This window comes from Aaosphaeria arxii (genome assembly GCF_010015735.1).
Source record: "Aaosphaeria arxii CBS 175.79 unplaced genomic scaffold BU24scaffold_5, whole genome shotgun sequence".
NCBI classification, from domain to species: Eukaryota; Fungi; Ascomycota; class Dothideomycetes; order Pleosporales; genus Aaosphaeria; species Aaosphaeria arxii.
The window spans coordinates 2340025-2363105 of NW_022983478.1; the positions used below are offsets into that span (position 1 = coordinate 2340025).

Here is a 23081-nt window from a genome sequence, read left to right on the forward strand (position 1 = left end):
CACATTCGGATAGAATACGCTAGTCCTTATTGGTCGAGGCCGTGGCGCACATGCCGTCACTCGTTGTCGCCTCGGCTTGCCAACATGTCTATGCCATGGTCATTCAATAGACCAACTTCAGCATAACATCTCCACCATTCACCTGCATCTTGAACCGCGATTGTCCACACACCCCGTGCAGTTGTGGCTAATTATTAGCTCTTGCTAAATTGAATTAAGACCTAACCTGGCCATGTAAGCTGCGGGAGCCCGAGACACATATTCACCTAAGCAATCAAAATCCGGGGAACTGTGGCAGTGCTACATCGAGCAAACCATATCTTGACCTCATACGACCACGAGTATCCTACCGTTTTGTCCCTTCTGATCTTTCAAAATGGGGGAAGACTCTGCACAGACGATTGCAAACAGGGACACGCCCATCCCCATCGTTGCCGTCACAAGTCCCGACAGCTCCAAGCCGAGAACTCCGGTTGTCCCAGATGAATCAAGCCATCGTCTATCAGCGAGCAAGCTCAAGGGCAAGCTGGAGTCCCTGAGTACGAGATCCGAATCTCCTAGCAGGGGGTCAGATCGAGTGTCAGACAAAGTCTTCACAATGTACGATGGTCCTTTCTCATTCTCTTCTTCCATCTGATATCACATGACTTATCATTCATAGGCTCCTCCAACAAGTCCTCCCAGAGCAAGATTATCAAGATGAGACTCCAACAATCAAAGATAGAAGGTCTCGTGCCTATGTCGACCGACCGGCCTTCAGCATTCCTACAATGTCCTCAAACTTCCGCCGGTTCAACTCCCGTATAGGCGTTGCCTTTGTCTTCGAAAACCGTCTCATTCGTCTTTTCACCTGGCGCCAACCTACCCAAACCCTTTCTTTCCTTGCAGTGTACACCTTCATTTGTCTAGACCCAGCTCTTGTCGCCGTCGCACCCTTAGCAGGCTGCCTCTTCTTCGTCATGGTTCCCTCGTTCCTCGCTCGCCATCCACCACCACCAACATATCTACCAACAGAACTTTATCCCCTAGGCGGACCACCTATCGCAGGCGCCCGCACCATCCGGCCAGCGCCCGAACTGAGCAAAGATTTCTTCCGCAATATGCGCGACCTCCAAAACACCATGGAAGACTTCAGCCGAGCGCACGACGCTGTCCTTGCATTCCTCACCCCGCTCACCAACTTCTCCAACGAAGCCCTCTCCTCTATGATCTACATCCTCCTCCTCCTACTCTCCTGCCTCCTCTTCATCTCCGCACACCTCCTCCCCTGGCGCTACATCTTCCTCGTCGGAGGCTGGGCCTTCACGCTCCTCGGGCACCCTACAATCCAAGACCTCATCTCCTCCCCGACCACGCAAACCGCCATCTCGGAGAAAGAACACGAGTCCCGGTCCTTCCTCCTCACCCTCTCCAAATCCGACATCGAGCTCGTGACGTCCCCAGAGACCCGCGAAGTCGAGATCTTCGAACTGCAGCACCGCGCCCTGCACGACGAGCACGGCGAGTACGAGAGTTACATCTTCTCGCCGAGACCATACGCGCCACTCAGCCCCAGTAGGATTGCAGGCGACAGGCCGAAGGGCGCGGCGTTTTTCGAAGACGTGCAGCCGCCGCGCGGCTGGAGGTGGAGCGACAAGAAGTGGACGCTGGATCTCGCGAGCAGGGAGTGGGTGGAGGAGCGCTGTGTGACGGGTGTCGAGGTGGAGATCGAGGGCGAGAGGTGGGTGACGGATCTGCACTACGAGATGCTGGAGGAGGACAGTCCGAAGGGGAAAAAGGGGAAGAAGAGCAAGGACAAGGACCCCGAGAAAGTGGTGCTCAGGAGAGCGTGGGAGAGTCACAAGCCTGCGAGGAAGGGAGAGTGGAGGAGAAGGAGGTGGGTTAGAGGTGTGGAGAGGGTGCCTATCACTAATCCTTACGATTCATGACTTGGGGTAATGGCATATCATGTGTAGATGGAGTTGTAGTTCATTACATTCGAATCGCTGTAGATTCTATGCATCTCTATTTCTAACATAACATTCATATTCCTGAATCATTCCTACGTATATTCGTCTCCTCTTCACGCTCGACCAACCTTGAAACTCAGGATCTGCCCCACACGTTAGCACCATTAACCAACCCACCACATAATCCACGAAATCCAGAAGAAGAGAAAAGGGGAGAAGAGAGAACTCACATCATTCTTCCCCACAGCCACAAGGTCATCCTCCGCGACCCTCCTCCCGCCCTCCCCCTCCACATACGCCAACGGCGCATCCCCCATAACCTTCCTAAACACATCCCCGACCGTGCTCCCCTTTTTCACCAGCACGCAATCTCTAAACACCGCGCTGGAGCTCGCACTCCCACTGGTATACGTATGGATATTCCGCACCGGAAACACAGGGACGAGACCCAGCAGCTCGCTCGCGCGCGTGAGCACCTGCACCACGCCCGTCGACCCAAAACGATATAGCACCATGTCCTTTAGATTCTCGATGCGCGCCCGCAGCTTCTCATCGAGCTCCTTCAGGTCGCCGCCGGATGGGTCCCCCGCTTCGATAAGGTCTTCCCGCGTGTCGACGAACTCGGAACCCTCGGTGTACTTCACGAAACCCTGCTTTGCGAGTTTCCGCAGGAACACCTCCGCGATGGCACTGCAGAGCACGATGCTCTTCGGGTCCTGGGCCTTCGCGATCTTCGCGATGTTCTTGTCCGCGTCCGGGTGGTCGATTTTGTTCAGCGCGATCACAGTCGGGAACTTCTCGTCCGTGAAAGCGTTAACGACCTTCTCGATCGTCTCGTCCGACCAATCCTGCAGCGGCTCCTTGAGTGCGAGTTTGTCCAGACACCGCGCGACGACCTGGCTCGTCGACCCGTAACCCGAGAACTGGTTCTGCAGCGTCTCCACGGCCGTCGCTTTCACGGCCAAGTGCCGCCGCCGGATCGACCCCCACTTCTCCATCAGGTTCCCTTGTATCCACCGCACGATCTCGGACCGCAGCCACACGATGTCCTGCGAGGGGTCGTATCCGCGCGTCGCTTTGCCTTCTGCGTCTGTGGTCCCGGATACGTCGACGACGTGTACGAGTGCGTCGGCGTGTCGAAGGTCGTCGAGGAATCGGTTGCCGAGGCCTTTGCCCATGTGCGCGCCGGGCACGAGACCGGCGACGTCGAGGAGCTCGATGGGTACGCTGCGTCGTCCGTCGAGGCACGATCCGTAGTTCGGCTTGCATTTTGAGGTCTGTTGTACGCGCGCGCAGGCGCAGGGTATTTGGAGGTAGCCGATTGCGCGTTGTGGATCGATGGTTGTGAAGCTGGCGGGAATTAGTTTGACAAGACGATATGAGTATGTGTTGACCACAAGGTTTCTTTTCAAGATGAGAGATAAGGCATTGTTGGCGCAAAGGAAGCTCCGGCCTTTCTCTTTCAGACCTCTACATTCGCATGCGAAAAGGTAGGTTCGTATCGTGTATGTAGGTAGGTATGATTGCGGAGCCGATGATGGGACATTTAACAATCAAGGAAGACATGAATAGGACTTACGGGAAATTTCCTGGAGTATGTGTTAGCGGAATTGCTCCAATACTTTTTTTCCAAAACACAATTGTCCATAGGAGGGGTTGTCATTACGAACCGACTTTAGAAGTGGCGTCTGTCAAGCTGCCGATGTGTGAACATGACTTAGACGGATGCGATTGTAATCGAAGGAGGGGCATTGGGGACGCACCTGTTAAGCGTCGTTGACTTGCCTGACGAGGGCTTGCCGACGAGGCCGATGAGCGGATCGCGAGGCATGCTGTATGCCCATTTAAAGACCCTATGCCTGAAATTGGAAGAAGTATCAATATGGCGACAAGACCAGTTGCGGAAGTACGAGTACTGAAGATGTTCATGCGTAGTGAATTTCGCTATCGATAAGGTGCTTAGTCATTTGCATCAGTCGACCGTTTCTTCAGGCGACAAAACTTGAAGATAAAAAGTTCGACTGTATATATCTATGGAACAGTTCCTTTTTGGAAACATGAAACGATTGCCCAAAATACAGTAGCATTCCAACAATGCCATGTCTAGCTGAGTATTTGGCATAGTAACTATCGAAATTCCCAGTCGGTTTCCACATTAACTAAGATATTAATTACCAGTGATACAGAAACCCAGGCCTAGCTGTGTAATCCGGCGCCATAATAATTGTAAATGCCGGTAGTGTAAAAAGAAATAGTCGTCTCGGTCCAGTAGAAAGTCTAGATCAAGGATGCACCGAAAAGCGTAGAGACCACCACGACCAACCCGCAAACCATGGGAGCCATGAGCGAGTCACCAACATGCACCGAAGCAGCAGCTCCAGGGCTACCTGTTGAAGATTTGCCTGCACCTGAAGCGGCAGAGGTCACTGCTCCTTCACCAGCGGGAGCCAAGTCGGTAGTCTTGCTACCCGAAGTCTGGCTACCGGATCCCGTCAGGCCAGGGCCCTTACCGGCACCTTCCTTGCCCATGAAAGCCTGAGCTCCCTCCGGCAAAGCAGGGAGCTTATCATCGTCCATACCGATATCCCATGTCTTGGACTTGGCAGGGCACTTGGACGCTTTGCCCTCAGATTTGTATCCGCCATCGCCGCTGGGAGATTGAGTTCCAGCAAATGCCTTCTTGAGAGCCGTGAAGTCATCTTTCTCGGTAACACTGTCACCGTCAATCTTGACAAGGCCGTACTTGGAACCTTCCTCGGAGTATTCGTATACAATTCCTCCAGAGTAGACGCCAGTCATGTCGGTGGAGTAGAGTGATTTAACTTCATTGAACTCCCGCTTGTTGGTATTGCAACCGTATTCGGAAAGGCTATAGCTGTTAGAAAGACAAAACATTGTTTCTCTCGAGATCACTTACAAAAGAGCAATGCCGTAATCCTGGAACTTCTTGACCTTCTGATCCCAACCAGACGTTTTAAAGTCAGAAGGATCGCACCATGAATAGTCGTTGAATCCAAAGAAATCGCTGCGTACGGAGTCCTCGCCACAGTTCATATATTCGGCCATTTCGAAGCGGTTCGAGTCGACATCAGCGGCGGAGTATCCGACGGGAATCTTGCGGTAGCCTTGGCTATTGATATAGGACTTCATGTCACGTGTCGTAGCCTTGACGAAAGGAGCGCAGTTGGTGGTCTTGTCATCGTTGATGACCTCATTACCAGAAAAGAACAGCAGAGTGTTGTCATACTTCTGGAACTTGTCAATGGTAGCGAAGATGCTCTGCAAATAGACCTTGTTGTAGGACATTTGGGGCTCGGCACGATTGATCGAGTATTTGGGGGTGTTGACGTCAAGCGCCAAGTATATTCCAGCTTCTGCAAGGGCGGTCATGCACTCTTCGTGATCAGCGGTGTTATCGACCGTGTAAACACGGATGGTGTTTACGCCCAATTCCTTGAACTTCGCGATATCACGCTTGCAGCCCGCCGCGTCTGCGATTGGGTCCTTAGCATCGGAGGCTCCACCTGCCAATTGTTAGAATCTTTTATCCTTGAACAGCACGATCCCTATCAACTTAGAGATATATTGACGAACCTGGCTGGTAGTCGACACCGCGGATGTAGAAACGCTTATCGCCTGCGAAGAAAGCTGGAAATGTGTCAATTACAGATCTAAAGTCTTAGAAGGACGGATGTGACGGACCATTTCCCTTGATGGTTACTGGTGTGATTTTGGAAGCTCGTGTTGTAACGGTAACGGCGGGAGTGGCAGCCACAGAAGCAGAAAGGAGGCCAGTGATGGCAGTGAATGCTGCAGCAGTCTTCATGGTGTCTAGACTCTAATGGTCGGCGTGTTTATGTAGGATTAATAGCGCCGCCGGAGAATTTCTCGGAAAGGGAATTTTTGGTATTTGAGGAGATTGGTACAGTGGTATCGTAGAGTGATGAATGAGGTTGGAAGGAGAGCAGCAATGAGTCGAGTCCAGGCAAACGAGTGTTAGGATCGTGAAAATTAAAAAGGGCGTAGTAGAGGGAGGGAAGGAAAAGAAACAGTAGAGGACTTCTAAAGAAGGAGAGAGTCCGAAGAAAGAGGGAAGGTTGTTGTCTACGAGCAAGGAGGGTGCGGAGCGGAGGTTAAAAGAAAGGGAAACAGTTCAGGTCTGGGGCCTGTGTGCTTTCCCTTTCCATTGGTGTATACTGATTTGTTGGTACAGATGGACCACAGCCCACGCAGGAATTAGGAGAAATGACATTGTGGTACTCGATGCTGTTATTCGTGTGGACCTGGGGATTTGCGTTGATTGTGAGTGTTGCGCGTACAATTCTGGTGATTGGAATGTAACAAGTAATCTCATTGGCGGCCCCGCTTGTTGGACATCCCAGCCAGGTATAGGATAATCCAGTATATCCATCACAGATACCATAAGTTACCCACATTCAGGAACGAACACATGCACTTGCCTGCCTCTGGATTAACGTGGAATAGAGTCCTGGTGGAAGTTTGGAGACAAGTCCTTGTCCGGCTCTACGCCCAGGACGGTAGAAAACGGGACATGGATGAGCATGGAACAAGCAAGCATCATGCCTTCACAAGCTTTCTCACTGCCGCCACGGTAAACGGCCCAGCCGCTGATCGACACTTCCCGCTCCACAACAGATTTCGGATATGCGGGTCCACAGGCTTGTCCTGAAACGCATCAGTCGTCATTGTTTGCTGTTGACCTCGATGATCTGAATTTAAATCTTTTCTTCCTTTGTGATCGTTTTTCGATAAACATGTCCCCTTATCCGTGCATGTATATCGTTATTATATCAACACTCTCGACGCGCGGCGACGTTAAGTGCGACACATTTCCCTCGAAAATATTTGCATTATTGAGAGACTTTTGAAGCATAAAATGTTGAGTGTACTTCTTGATGAGTAGTTCAATCCGGAGTCTTCCCACCATCTCTTACCCGGAAGAGCTTGACATGGGCGTTCCTGTTAGACCATTCGGAGGTGGATCCACACATCTCCTGTCAATCGTTACTCCGGCTGAGCTAATTAAAGATTCAGTCGAGTAGATAGTTACTCGTAGCTACGGGTAGCATTTTCAATGGGAACGACGCCTTGCCTATTGTGACAAGTAATCGCGCCCACACGCTCCACCAAATGCAACCCACCACCATGTGGTCTACGATGTCTGGCTAATGTCTGGGAACCGTGGTCATTCATGTAAGACCGTAGGACACTCTTAAAATACTCGGGGCTGGAATGATCGAGTCTAGTGGTGTCTCTTAATTTCATATTCTGCAACGAACATGTGTCACAAATGATGTGATGAAATTGAACAACATGAGGTCATTATATGTATGTACGTGGACTTCCTACAGTATTAACGTCTCCACCACATTTTAGATAAGTATTACCAGATCTGCACCTATGCAGTCTTGTCGCATATGTCGTGAAGAAACACTGTTCCGGTTACGGTGCTCATCCATATGCTCGCCTGCCATTACCGCCTCTCTTCTATCCTCAAAAGGCATCCCCAACAGATCGTAGAACCTCGCCTCTGCTAAGATTCGCGATCTTCTTTGTCTATTTTTTCTGAGTTCCAAAGTAGATACCAAGGACCAGCGCGAGAATGGCGATGATGGCAACGACAACGGCGAGCGTCCACCATTTCAACTTCCGCGCTCTTCTAGCAGACTTGATACCCTGGTCTAATTGCGTGTTGCCACCCTCGACATCATCCTTCACCCCCTCTGCCTGTCGCTCTACGTCCACGACCGCTTGTTCCTGAACCACGACCTCTTGAGCAAGCTGATCGAATAGTACAGACAACTCGACCATCGTCTTCTCGATGCGCTGGATGTCATTATGGCGGGCTCGTACTGCGCCTAGCACGCTCGTTGCCTGTCCAGAGCGGTTGCTCTTGAGCTACGGGATCTGTCAGAAAAGGATGCAGAAATTCTATCATTGATAATTCACTTACAGCTTGCTGGAAGATCCCTTCATCGCCCCAATCTGCGTTTCTCGCCTCCTCCACCTCCGCCTCTGTAGCGTCTGGATTCACAATGCGATACTGTCGAGCCACGGCATCCTTATATCGTTCGCGATAGTCTCTTTCCTCATTCTGGAATTGAGTCAATTGGTCCTTGAAAGAGCGCTTCAGAGATTCCACTTGAGTCTTCTTCAAAGTGTTTCCAGGATCTCGCGCTGCGTCCCTCTCTAAGAACTTGATCTCGTCTTTGATCTCCGTATTGCGTATTTGAGTGCTAGTGACCAGACTCTCTAGCTGCGCTGACGCATTGGTGTCAGGAGAGGACACCAGTCGCTGGTGGATGCTTGCGATATTCTGAATGTGGGTACTCAATGAGTTGATGCGACCCCTTGCTCCCTCAATGCGCGCAAGAAAATCCTGTTTACTCAATGGTGCGCCGCCTTGATGGGTAGGTGGCGCGCTCGGGCTGGAGTATTGGGAGGTCTGCGAGTAGTTCGAATTTTCGTGCTGAAGCGGTGGGGGAGGCTCCAACACATTGGGATCCTACGTTGTTGAAATCAGCAAAAAGCTTTCTCACGAGTCGCGCTTTCAGATCGCGCTTCGGCATGGAGCATTCCTACCTGTGTACCATATGGATTCGATGCTCCGTAACCACTCTGGGCGCGCTCATAAGGGCTAGCAGTTTGTCCGTATCCACTAGTCGCTCTTCCATATGGATTGGGTTCTTGTCCTCCATGAGGATTTGCAGCCTGACCTGTCTGCTCTTCTCCCGACTGCCCGTAAGGGTTGCCACCGTACGACTGATAACCGCTGTAAGACATTGTGTTGCGATATATGGCGCGGTTATGGTAAGCTCGGCAATTTCGCGTCTGAGGTCCGAGATGTCGAATCGACGTTCGCAATTAGATCCTCGACCACCGGGGGTTGAAGTAATGGGTATATTCTTTTTTTGAGGTATGTGAGTCGACAATGGAAATATGCCGGAACGATTCAATGCGCAGAGAGGGATATTTGAAGCTTGAGGAGCTTCGCGGGCGAGGGCGGCCTTAAGGATGGCAGTACTTATCGGAAGCCGCGGAACTGGCTTATGAGATCTCGCGAGCGGTGAGGATGCTGCGCAACGTTGGTTCGGAGATGCGATTGATGATGAATTGACGGGACGTCGGGAAGCGAAATAAAAGGAAAGAGGCACAGCTTGTTGTACATGTGCTTGTAGGCAACGATTTTATGAACCTTTGCGAGGGACCAAACCGCAGCTCTTGGTGACGTACCTATCAATGGGGCTCAGACTTCAGGGCTTACCCCCGCTAGTTAGGTGATCCACTAATCCCGATGGGGTTTACGTGCATCGCGAGATATTGCGGCAGTGAACGTCAAGAGAGGTTATCATTTGGTCCCAGTATACACAATTGTTATATTAAGTACGCCCGTGATATTCCACAGAATGTCAAGATTCGATAAGAACATAAGCATGTGCATCACTGTCTGCTTGGAAGATGGTTGTGTTCAAAAGGAGCAAACCCCGTTGAAGTGTAGTGTTGTAATAATACTTTTCAGTAACTACCTATGTACCGAGGTATCTGAATGTTATCATCTCATTGTAGAACAGACCCTCTACGAACAGCAGTCACAGCGGATTTTCTAGATTGTAGGGGGTGCTGATAATTTCTCTCAATGTCATTTAGGGCAACGCTGACGAGAGGACTGTGTCAGCGCAAGATGCCCCCAATGTAACACAGCTCGTTCAAGCCTCATCATCATCGCCAAATTTCTATAAACATCGTACATAAGATTCCTATCCCAAAGGTACATTGTCTTCATAGCATATACCTCCTTACCCGCCGCTTGGCTGGACTAAACACCATGAGCCAACGAACTAAACATTTTCGAAGAGCTTGGTCTAGTTGTTCGTGATACTGGGAGGGACATCTTGATAGTCTTTGGCACTGCGAATGCAGTGAACATGTACCTAGCTAGGTACTCATGCCGAAAGAGCGTCTCCCCAGCCATCTTTCAGGCCAATATCATCAATCTTCCCTTGAAACTCGTGTCTGGGTCCGTAGAATATATATACAAGATCTAAACACCAGTGTACATCACTTGTTCTCTGGCTTTCTGTGCCGAAGTACTCGGAGAGAAGAAGAGCTTTTCAGCATCTCTGACAACAGCCTCGGATAATCCCAACCTAGTCCTGCTGCAGCTAGAAGCGTCAAGCTTGCTTGATCGTCCCGTCCCGGTCGCCCTGGCCCTGTCATGTTCTCGTAGATGTCAGCTATTCAATGCTACATTACGACTCCCAACATTAATAATTGAAGATTGGAGAGAAAACGTACCGGTTTCATGTTGATGTCGAACAGCGCAAACTTGGAGCTTGCGTCGTTTTTGAAGCGACGAACGTCTATCCGGATCGGTGCTGTGGGACGAAGTTCCTCGGCGACAGCCTCACATTCTCGCGCCACAATATCATAATTGGGGTCCTTAGCATACTCTTCTTTTGTGACCACTCTAGAGTTGGCAGTCACAGCGACTACGCCATTGTAGGGCGCTATGCCTCCAACATGGTTGAAACGAGTGACAATGGGCATCGACCAGTACCTATTCTTCTCTTTCGAGCGAGGCATGACAGTCACCGTCGACTCTTCTCCGCTCAGATACTCCTCTACCATGATGGACGGAGATTCGCTGAAAAGACTTTCCACATGTTTTTCAAGCTCATCCTTGGTATCACACTTCTTCACGCCGTGGGAGCCACGTCCACGAATCGGCTTTCCCACGACAGGATAAGACATGGAGTCTAGCACTGCTTTCCAGCCCTTGTCGTGGGCATTCAAGATCCACGATCTTGGCATGGTGAAAGTCCCCTTAGTACGTAATAAGCTGTTGACATAATTCTTGTCATCAAATTGCTCGACCAGTGTTGGGGGCTGGCCGATCACATTGACCTGATCTTGATACTTGCGCACGCTCTGCGAAACCTGCAGAGGATGCGAGGCGAATAGGATAGTGTTGGCCCAGAGATGTGTGGCTCCTTTGCTCAGTGCAGACAATATGCCTTCCTCTGTGTCGGGGAAGCACCAAGCGCTCTGGTCTGCGGGGTCTGGGGAATCTATAGGCGTGACGACGTCGATGCCGGCCTGCTTCTGCAGCGAGTAGGCAATATCGGCACCCGAGTCCTGGTAGCCTTTGCAGGAGCTTTCCGTCAGTATGTAGTGTTTGAATGATGAAGATATGTCACGTGGGATCGGAATGGGACAGGGGTAGTGTAGGGAGCTTGATTGTGTAGAGTGAATGAAGTAACGTACCTCCAGGTTTTGCCGGCTTTCTAACCCCATTGACGATTGGAGGTTCTAAAGCCTGGTATAGTACTGCAACAACTGCTTTGCTGGACAGGGGTTGAACTGATTGGGTAGCGTGGCGGGAAAAGGCCGTATGGGCACGGTTGGCTAGAGAAACACATGGAAAGAGGCTCGGCTGGTGGTAAGTCCTGAGAAGTCGGCGACAAATTGAGGAGGAGAAATGCATAATTGATGAATACTGCAGATTGGAAAAGGAGGGGTGATTTCGTTGGAGATTTTTGCGTTGAGTTTAGGTATCGTGTATAAAAGGTCTGCTAAGACACTTGCAGGTGATCATCGGCTAGACGCCGAACTCGAATGTTTCCGGGTATGCGAGTACACCAAACGGGGGCAGAGTAACACCAGAGCAAATTTAGGGAGAGCGAATGTTGAAAGATTGTAGTATTCTCAGGGAACGCCGATTTGGGGTTGAAGAAACCAACTTGATGATGTGCGGTGTGGCCGGCTAGCGGCGATCGATTCTCGGCCTTGAGCCCGAAGTTGCATCCAGAACCATATCCACGTACATCCACCCCGCGCTGCAAAGAAGCTGGTGTGGAGCAAGAGGCCAGACATCAATATCCAGCGAAAGTATTTTCGGCGGCGAGCAAACAGTCAAAATGCTTTCGGATAGGTGCCCTACCTGCTGCTGGGAAAACATACTTAGATGCACAGCTTACTTCCTTCGATTCACGCTCGAAGGTTTCATTATCCTCCGTGAAGGCCTTCGCTGATGACAAACAACGAAAAACTTTGCTATTAATATCAATATAATAACACCAGGCGCCAGCAATGCTAGGTATTCCATAACTTTTCCATATAATCTCCTTCCTTAAGCCAAGCTTACTTCTAGGGGAGAGGAGAACTGCCTTGGATTCGTGAGCTGACTTAGTCAAAAGTTCCAGTCAAAAGATTCATCCACGACCCTGTCGAATTAGTTGATGTGGCATGTCGAGCACTTCTCTCGCTTCATCCAGGACTGGCTTTCGATGCGGAAAATAGAGGTATACTTCTGGTTCCATTTTCCCTTGTTTAATTTCTCAGTTGCTAACATCTCCAGTTGTTTACCGCCCATTCAAACCCTCTGAGAACAGAGTCACTCTACTAAGTGGAGGTAAGGATTATTGACGTGTGGGATATTGGGATCTGCTTAGTTGATATCCTCTGTAGGTGGAAGTGGTCATGAGCCTGCTCACGCCGGTTATGTCGGCCAGGGCATGCTAGACGCTGCTGTCTGCGGCGCCATTTTCGCATCCCCCAATGTGATCCAGATTGAATCCGGCCTGCGAAACATCCAGTCTCCTCTAGGCAGCTTGGTCATCGTCAAGAACTACACTGGAGACAAACTCAATTTCGGTCTAGCCGTGGAGAAATCGCGTGCGAAGACTGGAAATACAGTCAAGGTACTTATGGTGGGCGATGATGTCTCCGTAGGCAGAACCAAGGGGCGCATGGTAGGTCGCCGTGGCCTTGCGGGTGTCATCCTGATACATAAGATTGCTGGTGCAGCAGCTACTTCAGGAGCGAGTTTAGACGACGTCTATGAGGTTGCAGAGTATGCCAACAGTTGCTTGGCCACAATAGGAGTCGCACTCCATGGCTGCGATGTTCCGGGTCAGCAACAACTTGTCGGCCTAGCCGTAGACGAGATTGAACTCGGAATGGGCATCCACAACGAACCTGGATCTCGCAAACTCAAACCTCAACCAGAAATGAAGTCGCTGATTAGCGAAATGCTCGCAGCTATCCTAGACACAACAGACAAGGAGAGGAATTTTCTGCCCAAGTCGCCTGTATCTCATCCTTCCGAGGTGGTTCTCCTGGTCAACAATCTTGGGGGACTGTCTGTCCTAGAACTCGCGTGCATTACAGGCATGGTGGTAGAGCAGCTGAAGAGTGAATATAATATCCAGCCAAGAAGAGCCTACGCAGGAACATTCCTGTCTGCCCTCAATGGTTCCGGGTTCAGCATTACTCTCCTCAGCTTGCCTAAGGATGAGCCAGCTACAGAAACGATAGCCGACAGGATTCTGGCTTATCTTGATGCACCCACATCTGCAATAGGCTGGTCACCTTCGCTTCCCTGCACAGCGTGGTCAGAAAATGACACTGCACCAAAAGCCATTTACGCCAACGGGTTCGCCAATGGTGTCACCGAGAAGGCCGATTTGGATGAAATTCCATGTAAGCTCTCCTTGACGTATGAAAATTGCGAGTACGACAGATAGCTAAAACAGGTTAAAATTCAGGCAATGGGGCTCTGCTCGCCTCGATCATAACATCGGTACAACAATCACTAGTAGCAGATGAGCCCCAAATCACAGCCTTCGACACCCTGATGGGTGACGGCGACTGCGGCACCACACTAGTCGCTGGCATCACTACAATTGCCAACGCCCTGTCCACCATACGAACAGAATCCCTCTCTCACGCCACAGTCTCGATCTCGGAATTGATATCCAAAGGCATGGGCGGCACTTCTGGCGCCCTGTATGCCATCTTCTTCACTGCCTTTGCGGCCGGTGTGCGGTCTCTGAATACCAAAGAGCCGATCTCGTTCCCAGAGGTTGTAGAAGTTGCGAGCGAGTCGCTTGCGACACTGCAGCGCTACACTAAGGCAGATATCGGTGATCGCACAATGATGGATGCACTGATTCCATTCGTCCATGCGGTAAGTAGTGGCGCGAAGGCAGGTCTTCCGGCAGTGGAGGCATTAAAAAAGGCTGTTGCTGCGGCTGATGAGGGATGCGCTGCGACTCGCAATATGGTCAGCGTATTTGGTCGGAGCACGTACGTGGGAGCAGGCAGTGAGGTGGAGAGCGAGACCAAGGGTATTCCAGACCCAGGTGCAATGGGAATCGTTGCTATTGCTCGTGGAATTCTGAATGCCGTTCAGGCTGTCGAGCACACATAGGAGTCGGCTAAGTCTTGAATCGATGTGTATAATAGACTTTTGTTTGGGCAAAACTCTTGGGTACATCTGGGTACAATTGTCCTATTTCTAAGCCCCCATTTGATAGGTATTTTCTGAATTACCAAGCCATTCGAGATCAAACCAGCCGCCCATATCGCCTAGCTCATCCATGATCATATTTGGACCCTGTGTGTAATCCGTGTTGTATTGCTCCCAGAAATTAAGAGGGAGATTTTCCATTGACTGGTACCCAACACCAACTTCCACTCCACCACCATTCTCCCCAATCGTCTGCTGCTGCGCTTGCGTTTGTATGGCAGGTGTTATAGTTCCCGACTGATTGTTTTTCCACGTGTCAGATGTGACCTGTACCAGACGTTCAAATTTTGACTGTGCATTCTCCGCCACGGACCAGCTTTTTCCAAGCTTGTTCAAAAGCTTGCTACAGGCGTCTGCTTGCCGCAAGAAGTCCTCAAGGGTCGTCTGCCGTCGTATCTCCGCACTTGTCCAGAGGCAGTAGAGAATGGTTATCCCAGACACAAACACGGAGTGGGCGGTCAACCAAGAATTGATCAATTTTGCGAACTTTTGCATGTCCGATTGTATTCGAATTGTCTCGACTGCGCTCTCGTAGCAATTCTTCAGAGCTGAGTTCGACGGTTGGGGAAATGCGGGACTTGGACGATAGAGGAGCATTATGCACTGGTGACATTTAAGCTCAATCAAAGGTAATGCTCCGTCGAGGGTCCCTCTACGTCCTGCAAGACCCCTCCATTTGAGGTTCCTTTTAGCCTCCTCAAGCAATTCTTTACAGACTTGGTGGGTTTGCTCTTGCCACTCCTCGAGATCTGTTGGCCACGGGAAACGTGCCGGGGACCTTGCCACGCGATATATCATTAATTTGACTTCTGCCGTTATACGATCAAAGCGGAACGAATATATGGCGGGGAGATATGGAGGCGTCGCTCGCGGTAGGCATGGTCGCTTTCGTTGCGGCTCTTGCGTCGGTGACTGGGTCCTGCCACGGCGGTCGACGGCGTCGTGCGCAATCTCCTCGCTTTCATGTTCTCCTGGGTATTCAATGTCGCAAGCTTCATCTCTGAGAGTCAAAGGTCTTCCCAGGATGACGGATAAGGTCCTGTCGAGAGAATATGCAGACCAAAAGATGCCGCTTCGGAGTTCACTAAAGCGCGAATCCTCCTCGCTATCTTGTTGTGTGCTTTCCTGAGGGCGATCTAATTGAAAGATGTCAGTTATTGGACTTGGGTTTTCTAGGGCATGCCATGACTGGCAAGTATACGAAAAGCGCAGTGCTTACTATGTACGTGCTTCCGTTGCAACCCGAGGTCCAGACAGCTGGCAATGATTGTCGACGTGAGGAACCAAGCATTCAAACCATTGGCAAAAGAAAAGCTGCAAAGAACAAGTAATAGCAACACTTGGACACCTCTGATACTGTCATGCAGCTGAAGATTTCCGACATAGAACATTGCAGTTGCATAGTATTGCTCTGATTGAAATTCAATGCTTAATCTTGTCTCGAGCACTTTGGCACCAAGGGACAAGACAAGGAACGTTTGGGCCATATCAAAAGCATGTGCCGGTGCCTCTGGCGGTACATTTGATGTAGATCTGACCTTCTCATACTGAATTACTCTCTCCACAGTCTCTTGAAAAGCGTCTTCCATTAGAAACGGGTAAGTAGTATGCCACACCTCGAAGTAGGCAGACACAAAATAACTCATCTCGTCTTCATTCGGCAACTTAGCGAATTTTATGGGTTGGGACTGCTGCAAGCTATTGGAGGCTTGTAGTGGTCCATCTTGCACAGCCTGCCAGGCACTTGATAGACCTTGAGATTGCGGCGCAGAAGAAAAGATGAGGCGCGCAAATGGCACTCCTGATGAGGGACCGAGATATTTGGGTTCTGTCGAGTTTGCTAACGAAAGCAAACCAACATCATGTGCTAGCGGTTGACTAGGGCCAATTTGACTGGATGTTGACGCAGCAGGAGACTCGCCTGGCAAGGAGGCAGTGGTTCTGGCTTTGGTAAGGTCGAGAGGACCAATAGTGAGATGAGAAGACAGAGGATGTGCACCAACGACGATGAATTCATCGTTGATCTGGAGATTACCCGCTTGATCAAATATTGCATTGGGCTGAAATCTCCGAACAAGTTCTTCTAGCCACTGTACTCTCCTTTCGAGCTGCTTTGTGTATCTACTTACGGTTATTTAGGTCGCCCTCTGGCCTGGAGCACGTGCACCAAGGACAATAATCAAAAGGGGAGACTCACTCGCGTGTAGCATCGGCATCTGCATTGTTTGACTTGATACAACTAACACCCGCCTTGACGCAATTCGAACAGGCCGGCGACTGTCCATCGCATTTGATCTTCTGTAGTCGACATCGACGGCACGCCGAGCCTCGTTTGATGGGAGCGGAGGGGTTACTGGATGGCAAAGGAGCTGTAGGGGGTTGAGCAGGCTCCGCCGAATGATGTGTGTAGTCTGATCTTCCATGACGGGCTTCCACCATACTCTCACGATTCACGGCCTCGAACCGGGAAACGGGTCCTTGATTCGGCCTAGCCCACTCCAATCAATTCAAGATGAACGAGAGATGCGATGTAATGTCTTGGCTGCAGTCGGCGTGTCCTGTCTATCAAAGTTGAAAGGGGAGTGTTTGACGAGGGTGGATCGGTCTGGGGATGGCAGCAAAAACCGGGCATCCAAGGCAATGCGCATGTTCATGTAAGTATGGGGATGATATGGAGAAGCGGACATCGGCCATGTGGCCGGTAGCTCTACATCAAATTCCTCACATGATAGCGCGAGTCCGGGATAACGCCGAAGACCCCCGCACGTAGCTATGAGACAGTCCTATCCTGTCCGACCCGGCTGGTGGGCAAGTCGCGTACAACTAGTCTTATGCCGATAGGTTTGATGCTTAAAATTCTTCTGTGATGTATAAAAGAAATAAAATACTGATCTTTCGAGGATTCGATAGACAAAACCCCTTCACAAGAAGAATCCCTGACAAGCCCATCTAGAACTCTATTTTGGGAACGGCATTCCTTAAATCACTTGCAAAATGGCTTCAACAGTATGTCCGGCAATGCCCCCCCATTCCTCCCTCCACTCTCTATAGTGAACTTGCACACCACGACAACGGGTGACAAAAGAGTTTAGGTTCGATATTACGCGAAACCTAGTGATGCTGAGACTTTCTGCAAAGCTGCTCTGGTGAAATCCGGGCTCTCAGAAGCCGATGCGGGCATGATGGCCAGTTGCTTGGTGGAAGCAGATGTTCGGGGTGTTGTACGTATTTCCATCACCAATTAGGCCTATCAGTGCTGGTATGGACCTAGCTCACTTGCTTTTGCTAGGACACCCACGGTCTTGCGCGTCTTGAGCAGTACATTGGAAGAGTTACGGCTGGACTTGTTAATGCGACGCCGAAACTTGAAATCTCAGCAAAGACGCCCGTGGTAGCACATCTTGATGGCGACAATGGTTTCGGATTTGTCGTCGCTACCAAAGCTATGGAAGAGGCTATTAAACGAGCAGATACATACGGCATTGGCTTCGTCACTGTCGATCACTCCAATCACTTCGGCATGGCTGCTACTTACGTCCTGCAAGCGCTTCGCAAAGGCATGATTTCGCTTTGCTTTACCAACTCAGCAAAGCAAATGCCACCATTTGGCGGAAAAGACACCCTCTTGGGCATTTCTCCCTTCGCTGCTGGGGCACCCTCCAACAACGAGGTTCCATACATCCTTGATATGGCTCCATCCGTCGTGGCCAAGGGAAAGATCAGGAGGGCTGCTCGACGTGGTGAGTCTATCCCTCTTGGATGGGCGTTAGACAAGGACGGTAACCCAACAACGGATGCGAATGTTGCGCTTGATGGCAGCATGGCACCAATTGGTGGACCCAAGGGCTCTGGAATCGCAATCCTTATGGATATTATGGCTGGAGTCTTGACGGGCGCTGCCTTCGGGGGCGAAGTCGGTGATCAATACAAAGAGAAGAGACCACAAAATGTCGGCCACTCATTCATCGTGATCAAACCAGACGTCTTCATGAGTTCAGAAGAATTCAGAGCGCGGATGGACACGCTCGCGCAGAGAGTGCACGGGATTGCGCCTGCCCCTGGTTTCAAGGAGGTTCTTTTCCCAGGCGAGCCTGAACACAGGCTATCGGAAACGCGCAAGGCAGAAGGTATCCCCTACGCGGATGCAGAAAAGGAAATGTTCGAGAACATGGCTAAAACACTTGGGATCCCTGGGCTGTCGTTAACCCCAACTCCTCTGAACTCGTAGTAGTTTTGTATATGTATTAATGTATGTTAGATGATATCAAATCCCTCTTTTGAACAATACAATCTTCTAGACCCATGCCTAGCGATGTCTTCGAATATGAGCAACTGGTACAATGGCAGTGCTAGCATCAGGAACCGAGCCATACATCTGTATCCTGATACCTATAGGAGATGAAAATCCCATTAATGTATCATGGGATTCGGTTGGCACAAAAATCTCTTGACCTCAGGCAATCTTTATGTTCAAAGAGTTTGGTATATTTATAATCCTGTGCCGTGTACCTTACATACCGAGCTCTCAATCTTGAATTGGATAAGTTTCACATACCATTCTAACACAAGCCATTGTGAAACCATGCAATGCAAAGAGTTCTATAAATCCCGTGGTACCGCGAAAGTTTAGGAACAAATGATCTTATTTACCGCGATACGTCTTGAAAGCCTCCTCCACCGACATGCCCCCTCGAATCGCCTCGGCACACTTCGCATCTGCAGCCGCGATCGCCGGAATAGCAGCCAAACACTTCTCTGCCAGTGCACTGGGAAGGCAAACCACACCATCTATATCAGCAATGATATAGTCACCCGGCTGTATTGTCACATCTTGCACTGTAGACGCTAGTTCAACGGGAACATTGACCTCTGAGGGCCGACAGACTTCGCCGCCAGCTGTGGTTCCAACGCCTTTGGCAAACATCTATGGGAGCAACTTGGTGAGCATGCTATTCCAAAATCGGCATAGATGCTTGGAGAAGAAAAGTACGTACTGGGAACCCGAGATCACGATGCTCCTGTAGGTCTCGCAATCGTCCATCAATCACCACTCCAGCTGCGCCCAATGCCTGAGCACGCAACGACATCAATCCACCGTACACGGCATTCACGTGTGGTGGTGGTTGTGAGATGAAAACAACAGCCCCCTTGGGGATTTGATCGACCTAAATAAACCCATTAGCTCATTCGCAGCATCAATCAGAGACACAACAAGGTACGAACATAATTGCCCTTCAACTTCGGCGCGCTCTCATCAGCCTTGGGCACAAATTTCACTGTGAATGCTTGTCCGACTATCTTGGTGGGTCCAGCCTGGAATACAGGCGAGTACATAGTCAGTCCTTCCAAGAAGCCACCGGCAGGGTGTTTAAGTTTCGACAAGCTATCTGCCACCTGTGTGACTGTCAGTTCAGTGTTCGGGCATTTTCTGGTTAGAAAAAGTCGAAGATGTATATCTCGGTGTGAAACGTATGAGGAGTACGCACGTCACATGAAGACCATTTTTGCAGCTCAGCAATAATTTCCGCGGGTTGAGCCATGGCGTTTGACGCAATAATGTTGCGATGAGAGAGGTATAATTCCAATGATAGATTTAAAAGAACTGTCAACTGAGTTTCGTTTACACGAAGCTTGTCTCTTTAAGACCTATCATCGTACATATCATTACAACGGAATTACCGTCTGGCGAATGTGGTGGTGCGGAGGGCTGGGCCGATGCCGTAGCTCTCCTCCCTGCTTTCGGGTTATGCCCGGTGCAATGATCCTTGTCAAACGGATACCCCGGTTCTGGAATGCAGGTACCGTACCGCTCAATGTAGTCGAGGTAGTTATCGATTATGTTTTTACAAAGGTTAGACCTTCGTAATCTGTCATCAAGTCATCCGATCGGACTCGGCCGATCGGATCATCAATTACGGTCTCGGTGTCCGGACTGACTACTGCAGCAATTACAAGCCTGTTTTGAAATCGTGACTTGGTTATATGAGGCTTCCAGTTCGAGGTTCTGGGAGACTAGCCAGCCATCCCATTATCGCAGCTCCATCTCCATCATTGCACACGTGCATTAGAGATAATGGCAATCTACTCAAAGAAACCAGTACCCAAGGGGGCCTGGGACACACATCACCACATATTCGAGCCTGAGAAATTCCCCTTTGCTCCCGGTCGACATTTCACGCCCTCAGTAGCGACGCTCGAGGATCTGAACGCCTTCGAGAAATCCATAGGCGTCGACCATGTATGCATTGCCCATGGTCTTTCCTACGGGCCTGACTGTACTTCGTTGCTCTACTACCTGAAGCAGTTCAATGACGAGGCCCGTGGAATCTGTGTCATTGACGAGAACTCTGTCACAGACGAGACGCTCGACTTGTACCATGCTGCCGGCATCCGCTCTGTCCGCCTCGACTTCTTCAAGCACCAGGCCATGAACGATCTGGAGAAGCAAGTGGCCTTGATTGAGGCCACAGCCGCGCGACTTGCAAAATGGGGCCCGAATGGCTGGAGTGTACAAGCACAGCAGCCCCATGTTGAGTACTGGCCCCGTCTGAGAGCGGTGGCTAAGACGCTTCCCGTTCCACTGGTCATTGATCACATAGGTCTTTTGAAAGGAGAGAGTATGGCAGATGGATCCCCTGATGTTACAAAAGCGTCCGACTTTGCGGAGCTTCTAGGAGCACTAGCGGATGGAAATCTGTGGATGAAAATCTCGGCACCGTATCGCAACTCATATCAGGATTTTGAATATCTTGATCTGAAGTCCATGGTCACTAAAATGGTTGAGGCAAACCCAAAACGTGTGGTTTGGGGAAGTGATTGGCCTCATACTCAGAGGCATCAGGATCGGGTCGGCAAGGATCCTTCAGCTAAGGAGCCGTTCTTGAAAATCGACAGTGCCAAATGGATTGAATCTTTGAGTACTTGGCTCTCGGATGAGGAATGGCAGGCCCTGTGGGTTGATAATCCACGGAAGCTCTACGATTATTAGACTTAGGCTCAATGAAAAAACAAGATTTTGTAATTGATAGTTCTGAAATCCTCTTGCTAGTACGGCTCTCAGCCTGTGATTGAAGCCAAAAGTAGTCCTGGGAAGGCTGGCGAGGTTATTTACCCACAGAGGCTAGAAACACAAGATGTTACAATATTGTACGGAGTAGTCTTTACAACATTTCTAGTATCGTTTAAAATTTACCTTAATGTTATTTTTCTGTCTACAATGGTGTTTTGGTGGTGATCGCAATGGTGGGTGAGCCAGGCTTATTTTTGGTTTCCATCAGGTCAAGAGTACGGTTGTCTTAGTATCCAATCTTCAAGGTTCTCTAAATTAATGCTTTCGCGCAAAACAATTCAGTCAGATCATTCAAATGATAATATCTGTTTCATTAACATGTCGATAATCATGCTTTTCCCGAAGATCCTAGCACATCCATCATCCTCTCAACACCATTAGTATAAACCTCCACTCCACGCATGGACAACACAGTGAGTTCCAATTTCCCAGCATTCTCTGCTATAAACTGTGTGTAGCCATCTCTGACTGTGCGATTCAGGTTGATTTTGCGCATTCCACACTTGATCGACTCCAGGAACAGCTCATCTGACACTGGATGCGTGCCGTGCAGTGCCAGTGGCAAGTGAGGCAACGCCGCGTGTATTTTCCTCAGTCTCTCCAGGTCCCAAGCTTTCTCCGCGCCTCCAGGTCCATACGCTCCATGGATGTTGCCAAAGCTCGGTGCCAGAAAATGCACACCTGTTTCCCGCACGAATGACTCGGCCTCCTCAGGCTTCGTCAGGATGGTTTTCATGTCAACATGCGGCAAGCCATCTTCACCGCCCTCCATCCGGCCCATCTCGGCTTCAATGCAGATCCCGAGCGCAGTCGCACGCTCCACGTACGACTTACATGTCCGAATGTTTTCTTCGGGCGAGAGCGTAGATGCGTCGACCATGATGGAATCAAATGGCACGGGAAGAGACAGTGCGAGATCGACGTCTTCTGGTTGGATGCAGTGATCGAGATGTACCGCTATGGGTACAGATGCGCTGTGGGTATATTCAATCACAAATTTGATGAAATGTTTGCCCTGGAAGTGAAGCGTCCATGGAAAGAGCTGGATAATGGCGGGAGACCTTTTATTCTCTGCTGCCCGAACCACTGCCATAACACTATCGGTGTTATAGCTGAAGCAATTCAACTTAGCTAAGTCGCGAATAATTTGGGCAAAGTCTACCAACGTACCAGTTATATGCCCCAACGGCGTAACCGCCGTTGTCTGCTTCATGAAGGATTTGCCATGTTCGATTGTTCTCTGGAAAGGACGACATAGTGTAGGCGGATGATGTGATTGCAGACAGAGCTCTCGATGCCCTTTACATCTTGATGTCCCTTTCCTTTCTTCATATCATTTTACGAACAAGGCGATGACAGCTTGGTAAGTGGTGATGGTGGTCGGAAAAGCCCGACACTAGCTGGGCTGTACCCGATCGGCCAGAAACCGTTGGGTCGGCCCAAGAAGTGGAGCACAACTCCGATATTCACTCTTCGAAGGGACTTCATCTAAAGGAACCATAGACAGGCCGATGAATCAGATGGCGATCCTCAATCAATAAAAATATGTGAGTGGAAAAGTTGAACCATTTCATGTTCAAGGGAATGCATCTCAAACCGAAGTGGATGTCGATTGGCATCGTGTAATGGCTCGTTTATTGATGACGGTAAAGCTCATGTTAAGGGAAGACGTAGTTTGGTAAGGGTAAATTGATAGGGAGTAGGAAGGATATGTACAGAGGGTTGCCACGTT

General features: G+C 50.0%; 11 protein-coding genes across 11 annotated transcripts; 4 read left to right on the forward strand and 7 right to left on the reverse strand.

The window, feature by feature from the left end:
- Positions 1-98: 98 nt before the first annotated feature.
- Positions 99-2017, forward strand: BU24DRAFT_393242 (Pex24p-domain-containing protein). Its single transcript, XM_033525190.1, has 2 exons — positions 99-600; positions 662-2017. The coding sequence occupies exons 1-2, from the start codon at positions 377-379 to the stop codon at positions 1926-1928; spliced, it is 1491 nt and encodes a 496-aa protein (XP_033383319.1). The 5' UTR covers positions 99-376; the 3' UTR covers positions 1929-2017.
- On the reverse strand, positions 1960-3844 carry BU24DRAFT_371845 (P-loop containing nucleoside triphosphate hydrolase protein). The gene is made up of 5 exons (XM_033524483.1): positions 3713-3844; positions 3620-3645; positions 3529-3538; positions 2180-3299; positions 1960-2092 (listed from the first exon to the last, which is right to left on the reverse strand). Exons 1-5 carry the CDS (start codon positions 3778-3780, stop codon positions 2063-2065), a joined length of 1254 nt encoding a protein of 417 aa, XP_033383320.1. The 5' UTR covers positions 3781-3844; the 3' UTR covers positions 1960-2062.
- Positions 3845-4226: 382 nt separating this feature from the next.
- BU24DRAFT_410669 (glycoside hydrolase family 72 protein) lies at positions 4227-5775 on the reverse strand (the record flags this gene model as incomplete). The annotated part of the gene is made up of 4 exons (XM_033526004.1): positions 4227-4824; positions 4867-5473; positions 5544-5597; positions 5652-5775. The coding sequence occupies 4 exons, from the start codon at positions 5773-5775 to the stop codon at positions 4227-4229; spliced, it is 1383 nt and encodes a 460-aa protein (XP_033383321.1).
- Positions 5776-7268: 1493 nt separating this feature from the next.
- Positions 7269-9183, reverse strand: BU24DRAFT_423903 (t-SNARE; the record flags this gene model as incomplete). Its single annotated transcript, XM_033528368.1, has 3 exons — positions 8553-9183; positions 7924-8475; positions 7269-7868 (listed from the first exon to the last, which is right to left on the reverse strand). Coding segments are annotated over exons 1-3 (1088 nt in total), but the record flags the coding sequence as incomplete, so codon positions are not given.
- Positions 9184-9802: 619 nt separating this feature from the next.
- On the reverse strand, positions 9803-11593 carry BU24DRAFT_226203 (glutathione synthetase ATP-binding domain-like protein). The gene is made up of 3 exons (XM_033522111.1): positions 11235-11593; positions 10266-11113; positions 9803-10190 (listed from the first exon to the last, which is right to left on the reverse strand). The coding sequence occupies exons 1-3, from the start codon at positions 11452-11454 to the stop codon at positions 10029-10031; spliced, it is 1230 nt and encodes a 409-aa protein (XP_033383323.1). The 5' UTR covers positions 11455-11593; the 3' UTR covers positions 9803-10028.
- Positions 11594-12059: 466 nt separating this feature from the next.
- On the forward strand, positions 12060-14203 carry BU24DRAFT_493471 (dihydroxyacetone kinase; the record flags this gene model as incomplete). Its single annotated transcript, XM_033533965.1, has 5 exons — positions 12060-12066; positions 12167-12271; positions 12328-12381; positions 12438-13451; positions 13517-14203. The coding sequence occupies 5 exons, from the start codon at positions 12060-12062 to the stop codon at positions 14179-14181; spliced, it is 1845 nt and encodes a 614-aa protein (XP_033383324.1). The 3' UTR covers positions 14182-14203.
- A 24-nt stretch (positions 14204-14227) lies between these two features.
- BU24DRAFT_423908 (uncharacterized protein) lies at positions 14228-16950 on the reverse strand. Its single transcript, XM_033528369.1, has 3 exons — positions 16478-16950; positions 15500-16401; positions 14228-15416 (listed from the first exon to the last, which is right to left on the reverse strand). The coding sequence occupies exons 1-3, from the start codon at positions 16717-16719 to the stop codon at positions 14269-14271; spliced, it is 2292 nt and encodes a 763-aa protein (XP_033383325.1). The 5' UTR covers positions 16720-16950; the 3' UTR covers positions 14228-14268.
- Positions 16951-17092: 142 nt separating this feature from the next.
- On the forward strand, positions 17093-18508 carry BU24DRAFT_393257 (putative malate dehydrogenase; the record flags this gene model as incomplete). The annotated part of the gene is made up of 3 exons (XM_033525191.1): positions 17093-17286; positions 17373-17501; positions 17570-18508. Exons 1-3 carry the CDS (start codon positions 17275-17277, stop codon positions 18506-18508), a joined length of 1080 nt encoding a protein of 359 aa, XP_033383326.1. The 5' UTR covers positions 17093-17274.
- Positions 18509-18787: 279 nt separating this feature from the next.
- On the reverse strand, positions 18788-19938 carry BU24DRAFT_493474 (RraA-like protein). The gene is made up of 4 exons (XM_033533966.1): positions 19767-19938; positions 19504-19674; positions 19275-19445; positions 18788-19204 (listed from the first exon to the last, which is right to left on the reverse strand). The coding sequence occupies exons 1-4, from the start codon at positions 19818-19820 to the stop codon at positions 18923-18925; spliced, it is 678 nt and encodes a 225-aa protein (XP_033383327.1). The 5' UTR covers positions 19821-19938; the 3' UTR covers positions 18788-18922.
- A 217-nt stretch (positions 19939-20155) lies between these two features.
- BU24DRAFT_423911 (amidohydrolase 2) lies at positions 20156-21432 on the forward strand. The gene has a single exon (XM_033528370.1). It carries the CDS (start codon positions 20354-20356, stop codon positions 21266-21268), a length of 915 nt encoding a protein of 304 aa, XP_033383328.1. The 5' UTR covers positions 20156-20353; the 3' UTR covers positions 21269-21432.
- A 237-nt stretch (positions 21433-21669) lies between these two features.
- BU24DRAFT_451900 (aldolase) lies at positions 21670-23038 on the reverse strand. The gene is made up of 2 exons (XM_033531151.1): positions 22520-23038; positions 21670-22461 (listed from the first exon to the last, which is right to left on the reverse strand). Exons 1-2 carry the CDS (start codon positions 22603-22605, stop codon positions 21678-21680), a joined length of 870 nt encoding a protein of 289 aa, XP_033383329.1. The 5' UTR covers positions 22606-23038; the 3' UTR covers positions 21670-21677.
- Between the last annotated feature and the right edge of the window lie 43 nt (positions 23039-23081).

What these genes read in the sequence shown, in the direction of transcription:
- BU24DRAFT_393242 (XM_033525190.1), top strand. Translation starts at nt 377, where the DNA reads ATGGGGGAAGACTCTGCACAGACGATTGCAAACAGGGACACGCCCATC. An exon ending in TCAGACAAAGTCTTCACAAT is followed by an intron (nt 601 to 661) that starts GTACGATGGTCC and finishes TATCATTCATAG; the next exon opens with GCTCCTCCAACAAGTCCTCC.
- BU24DRAFT_371845 (XM_033524483.1), bottom strand. Translation starts at nt 3,780, where the DNA reads ATGCCTCGCGATCCGCTCATCGGCCTCGTCGGCAAGCCCTCGTCAGGC. An exon ending in AAGTCAACGACGCTTAACAG is followed by an intron (nt 3,646 to 3,712) that starts GTGCGTCCCCAA and finishes ACACATCGGCAG; the next exon opens with CTTGACAGACGCCACTTCTA. An exon ending in TGGCTGTGGGGAAGAATGAT is followed by an intron (nt 2,093 to 2,179) that starts GTGAGTTCTCTC and finishes CGTGTGGGGCAG; the next exon opens with ATCCTGAGTTTCAAGGTTGG.
- BU24DRAFT_226203 (XM_033522111.1), bottom strand. Translation starts at nt 11,454, where the DNA reads ATGCATTTCTCCTCCTCAATTTGTCGCCGACTTCTCAGGACTTACCAC. An exon ending in AAAGCCGGCAAAACCTGGAG is followed by an intron (nt 11,114 to 11,234) that starts GTACGTTACTTC and finishes GCTCCTGCAAAG; the next exon opens with GCTACCAGGACTCGGGTGCC. An exon ending in TCGACATCAACATGAAACCG is followed by an intron (nt 10,191 to 10,265) that starts GTACGTTTTCTC and finishes GACATCTACGAG; the next exon opens with AACATGACAGGGCCAGGGCG.
- BU24DRAFT_423908 (XM_033528369.1), bottom strand. Translation starts at nt 16,719, where the DNA reads ATGGTGGAAGCCCGTCATGGAAGATCAGACTACACACATCATTCGGCG. An exon ending in GATGCCGATGCTACACGCGA is followed by an intron (nt 16,402 to 16,477) that starts GTGAGTCTCCCC and finishes AACCGTAAGTAG; the next exon opens with ATACACAAAGCAGCTCGAAA. An exon ending in GCAACGGAAGCACGTACATA is followed by an intron (nt 15,417 to 15,499) that starts GTAAGCACTGCG and finishes TCTTTCAATTAG; the next exon opens with ATCGCCCTCAGGAAAGCACA.
- BU24DRAFT_493474 (XM_033533966.1), bottom strand. Translation starts at nt 19,820, where the DNA reads ATGGCTCAACCCGCGGAAATTATTGCTGAGCTGCAAAAATGGTCTTCA. An exon ending in AAAAATGGTCTTCATGTGAC is followed by an intron (nt 19,675 to 19,766) that starts GTGCGTACTCCT and finishes ACAGTCACACAG; the next exon opens with GTGGCAGATAGCTTGTCGAA. An exon ending in ATCGTGATCTCGGGTTCCCA is followed by an intron (nt 19,205 to 19,274) that starts GTACGTACTTTT and finishes TTGCTCCCATAG; the next exon opens with ATGTTTGCCAAAGGCGTTGG.
- BU24DRAFT_423911 (XM_033528370.1), top strand. Translation starts at nt 20,354, where the DNA reads ATGGCAATCTACTCAAAGAAACCAGTACCCAAGGGGGCCTGGGACACA.
- BU24DRAFT_451900 (XM_033531151.1), bottom strand. Translation starts at nt 22,605, where the DNA reads ATGTCGTCCTTTCCAGAGAACAATCGAACATGGCAAATCCTTCATGAA. An exon ending in GCCGTTGGGGCATATAACTG is followed by an intron (nt 22,462 to 22,519) that starts GTACGTTGGTAG and finishes GAATTGCTTCAG; the next exon opens with CTATAACACCGATAGTGTTA.